Raw genomic sequence first — 4,926 nt, 5'->3', positions numbered from 1 at the left:
GTAAAGCCTGGCTCTGGGAAAACTCTTCCTATGCTTAATCAACCCCTTTATTGTAATATTAACAAATGGGCAGCTAATTGCTTAAATCTGGGAACTGCTTCCACTGGGACAACACATTCTCCTGCTGCTCTTGGGTGCAGGGATCACACCAGGACAGCCCGGGGTTCCCCTGAGGGCCACTGCTAGGGAGTGGGACACATGGCATGACTGCCCCTGGGTCAGAAGAGAGCTGCAGTTCAGCTCAAACCTCCAGAACAGCCCAGGACTCAGGCTTGGGGGCAGCACCTGATGGCCAGAGCCCCTGTCTTCCCACTGCTTGACCTGGGAAAGGGCAATGTGGAGAGGAAGCCATTGTTCAGAGCTTGAGCCAGGAGCTTCCTGAGCCTCCCTGACCCATTGTCCCTTCCTGTGCTTGTTCTCTCAGACTTTCACCTGCTTCTTCACCATCAGCACCAGGCCATGGAGGACATACTTCAGCCTCCTGAACAAGACCTGCTTGGAGGGATTCCACTAAGTGAAACCTACTCACAGGCCTGGCCATGTGCTGCTCCCACAAGCCGTGGACATCAGCACTTCTCTCCTGACGACTCTTCAGTGGCTGAGCAGCTTTGTACTTGTTTGTTACCCTATTTTGCACGTGTTTGAGATCTTAGACCAGCGTTTTAGAAAATCCACACATCTTGAGCCTAATCATGTGGTATAGATCATTAAACATCAGCATGCTAAGAAACTTTGTGTGCTATGTTCTTGATGAAAGGGGCTGGGTGTTTGATGGAGTTACTCTCAGCAGGGCAAACAAGTATGATCTGGGTAGATGGACTCCTGAGCCAGCTCCAGGTGGCACAAGTGATACATCTGAGCTGCTGTCTCAGGGCTCACAGCCAATAACCCATGTGGCCAGAGGTACAATGACTGTCTCCTCTCAGGCACCTCATGTGCTTGGATGAGCTCAGACATGGCCTTGGGCTCCCCTGGACTTGTGGCCTCTGATCTTGAAGTGTGGCTCACATACCTTTCCTGATCCATGGCAGGTTGGTGGGTGGAAGAAAGACTTCTAGGCTCACCCTCATAAAATGGTCCTGACGTGTGAGGCAGCAGTAGCATCTTTGGAAAATCTCTTAGAAATGTTGAACCTCAAGGCCTACCCGCCTTTAGAAAATAAGTCTGCGTTCTCGCAAATTCCCAGGGGTTCATGAACCTGGATAACAACGTAAGAAACATGGAAGCGCAGCATCAAGTAAAATGGTGCATCAAGATATAAAGGTATAGGATTTGTTCAAGAAAGAAATCAAGACCAAGCTACTTTCCCCCATAGGGGAGGGATTTTCCAGTGTGGGATGTGCAGAGGCATGGGAGAGGTGGGAGAGGTAGGAAGGGAGTGAGAGGACTTTGTACTTAGCAGAGGATTAACTAACTGCTTAACTTCTGAACCAGCCTAGGTAGACAGAAAACCTTCAGGAATAGAGGAATTAAATTGCCTGCTTTTCAAGTTAAATTACATAGAATATTTTGCCATGTTTATTATAATATAAATCCTTGGAGTGATGTCAACGAGATGGCAGAATAGAAAATTTCCACATTAATCCCTTCATGAATACCTCAATTTGAACCTGCCTATAAATAAAATACCCTCACAGGAGCTCATCAAATCAAGTGATAGATTGTAACACTTGGAAAGCACAGAAATAAGAATAAAATATTGAAGCGAGCAGTAAGGAGAGTTTTATACAACTCACATCACCCTTCTTCTTACTCCAGGCTATACACTGTGAACAGAAATATCCCCTATGTGAAGGAAGGTGAGGGAGTATTGAACTTTGCCTCAGACTTCAACACTGCACCTACCACGGTAAAACCAGTGCCAGGAAGTCCCACAGGACCCCAATCTTCAGGCAGGCACCATGGTCCAAGGCTACAGCCCCACCCCAACACCAAGACAGCTATTGTGGTCCCAGGTTTCAGGCCAATCCCAGCACTAGGCTAGCTCCTACAGATACAGGCTCCAGGCTGGTTCCTCAGAGTCAGTCTTCAGGTCTAACCCATCACCTGTCCAGTTACTAAAACCCTTGACTTCAGGTCAGCACCAGAAGACTGAGCATACAAGCCTGCATATACTCAAGACCATCCCCTGTGATCCTGTGCTCCAGTAAAACCAAAGATCAGGACTATCTCAAAAGTTGCCACTGCCAGTCCAGCCTCTGCAAACCCAGGTCCTAGGATTTCCCTTGCACACCCAGTTTCCAGGCCTGCCCACACAGCCCCAGGACCCAGGCCTGTACCCACACATTCAGCCTGCAGGATGACCCCAGATCTGAACCAGGTCCTGTGCCCCAGGCTGCAAGCCAGTCCTCACGAATCTAACCTCCAGGCCAGCATGCACACATCCAGCCTCCAGTCTGGCTTCTGTAGCCCTATGCTCCAGACTAGACCTTGCAGACCCAGGTTCTAGGACTCCAATGCATTACACTGCCCCAGGACCCAGGCTGTTTCCCAGAGTGCCAGGCTCCAGTCCCAAGATCAAGACATGTTTCAGTGTACCTGGGTCCAGAACCACACCAGCAGACTCCTGCACAAGCTTTCCCTGTGGACCAAGGCTCAAGAAACACCCCTGTGGACTCAGTCTCCAGGACAGCCTCTGAAAACTGAGGACCCAGGCCTACAGCCATGGATGCTGGCTCTTGGATTTCTCCAGGGCTAGCTAGAATCTATACATTCACGCTCCAGTTCCATCACAGATGCCACGCCCATCCCAGTACCTGGCTGGACACTCCAGACACAGACTCAGGACTTCCTCTGTGCCAAGTCAGCCTCTGTGGACCCAGGATTCAGGCTTGCCCAGTTAATTCAGGCTTCCTGCCCAACCACATGGAGAAAGTCTGTAGAACCATCATTGTCGACCCAATCAACAGGTCAATCCTGGTGAACCCAGGCTGCAGGCCCAACCCTGTAGAACCAAGCACCAGGTGAGCCTGCCCGAGAACTCCAGCAACAAGCTTACCATGGACCATGCCAGATGCCTGTCCAGAATTCTGGACAAGATGATTGGTGATGGGTTTTTCCTGTCAAAGTCAGTCTATGTTTATTGGAACAAGTGCCTACTTGAAATGCAAAGTCACCAACACATGGCCATAAGGATTATAAACAATCAGGGAAACATGACACTACCATAAAAATAAAGCACCAGTAAGTTACCCTAAAAAAATGGAGATTTACAAATGTCTGACAAAAAATTCAAAGTAATTATATTTCAATGTTCAGTGAGCTACAAGAGAACATCAAAATACACATAAAAAAATCAGTAAAAATGTACACAGACAAAATTATAAGATCAAAAATGAGAGAAACCATAGAAAAGAACCACACAAATTCTGGAGCTAAAGACACAATTAACTAAACTGAAAAGTTTCTTCAAATAACTTCAATAGTAGACTTGATTAACCAGAAGAAATAATCAGTGAGATTAAGACCAGGTCATTTGAAATTACTCTGTGAGAGAAACAAAACAAAAAGCATAAAAACAGTAAATAAATCCTACAAGAGTTATAGAAAACTATCAAGCAAACCAGTGAATGCAATACAGGTGTCCCAGAGGAAAACAGAAAAGGAAGAGGCAGGAATCATCTTTAAGTAAATGATGGCAGAAAATTTTTCAAATCTGGAGCTAGAAATTAACATACAGATTCAGGAAGCCCAAATAACCCTAAATAAATTAAATATCAAGTGATTTTTACCAATGCATTATAATACAATTTTCAATTGCCAAAGGCAAAGAGAATTTTAAAAGCATCAAGAAAAAATCAACTTGTCACATACAAGAGAATCTTCATAAGATTATCCTCTGATTTCTCAGCAGAGACCTTAAAAGCCAGGACAAAGCTGAATGATACTTTAAATAAACTGAAATAATTTTTTTTAATTGGCAACCAATAATACTATAACTAACAAATCCGTCCTTCAGAAATGAAGAACAAAGAAGAATTTTCCCAGACAAATTAAACTGTGTAAATTCATCACCACTAGACCTGCTTTAAAAGAAATGCTGGCCCAGCATGGTGGCTCACACCTGTAATCCCAGCGTTTTGGGAGGGGAAGGCAGGTGGATAATGAAGTCAGGAGCTTGAGACCGGCCTGGCCAACATGGTACTGAAATACAAAAATTAGCCTGGCATGTTAGTGGGTGCCTGTAATCCCATCTACTCTGGTGGCTGAGGCAGGAGAATTGCTTGAACCCAGGAGGCAGAGGTGGAGGTTGCAGTAAGCCAGGATCGCTCAAGAGTAAGACTCTGTCCAAAAAAAAAAAAAAAAAAAAAGCTAAAGAACAGTCTTTTAGCTGAAAGAAAACAATACTCATTGGTAGCATATTAATATATGAAAATAAAAATCTCCCTAGTGAAACTAAGTACATACTGAAATTCAGAATACTCTAATACTATAATGGTAATTTGCAAATCTCTTATATCTTTAGTATGAAGATTTTAGGACAAAACTCTTTGAAATAATAGTAGCTACAATTATTTGTTAAGGCAGTGGTCCCCAACCTTTTTGGCACCAGGGACCAGTTTCATAGGAGACAATTTCTTCATGGACTGGAGGGTAGGGAGTAGGGGATGGTTTTGGTATGCAATTATTCCGCTCCAGGTCACCAGGCATTAGTAAGATTCTCATAAGGAGCATACAACCTAGATCCCTCTCATGTGCAGTTCACACTCCTGTGAGAATCTAATGCCACTGCTGACCTGACAGAAGGCAAAGCTCAGGTGGTAATGCTTGCTCAGCCACTGCTCACCTCCTGCTGTGTAACCTGCTTCCTGAAAGGCCACAGACCGGTACCAGTCTGCAGCCCAGGGGTTGGGGACCCCTGTGTTAAGGGATATACACATTAAAAGATGTAAACTGTGACATCAAAATCATAAAATGCTAGGAGAA

At 45.1% G+C, this 4,926-nt stretch overlaps 1 protein-coding gene across 1 annotated transcript in view; it reads left to right on the top strand.

Moving 5' to 3' along the window:
* Positions 1 to 730, top strand: part of LOC105527357 (cystatin-9-like) — a 25,265-nt gene extending 24,535 nt beyond the window's left edge. The window contains exon 2 of the mRNA XM_011963656.1: positions 425 to 730. Coding sequence (XP_011819046.1) covers positions 425 to 514 — 90 coding nt within the window. The 3' untranslated portion in view covers positions 515 to 730. The remainder of the gene's footprint in view (positions 1 to 424) is intronic.
* Positions 731 to 4,926: the final 4,196 nt, after the last annotated feature.

Source organism: Colobus angolensis, unplaced genomic scaffold (assembly GCF_000951035.1).
Source record: "Colobus angolensis palliatus isolate OR3802 unplaced genomic scaffold, Cang.pa_1.0 Scaffold117, whole genome shotgun sequence".
NCBI lineage: Eukaryota > Metazoa > Chordata > Mammalia > Primates > Cercopithecidae > Colobus > Colobus angolensis.
Note: the sequence above shows the minus strand (reverse complement) of the source record. Positions and strands in the feature narration are given on the sequence as shown.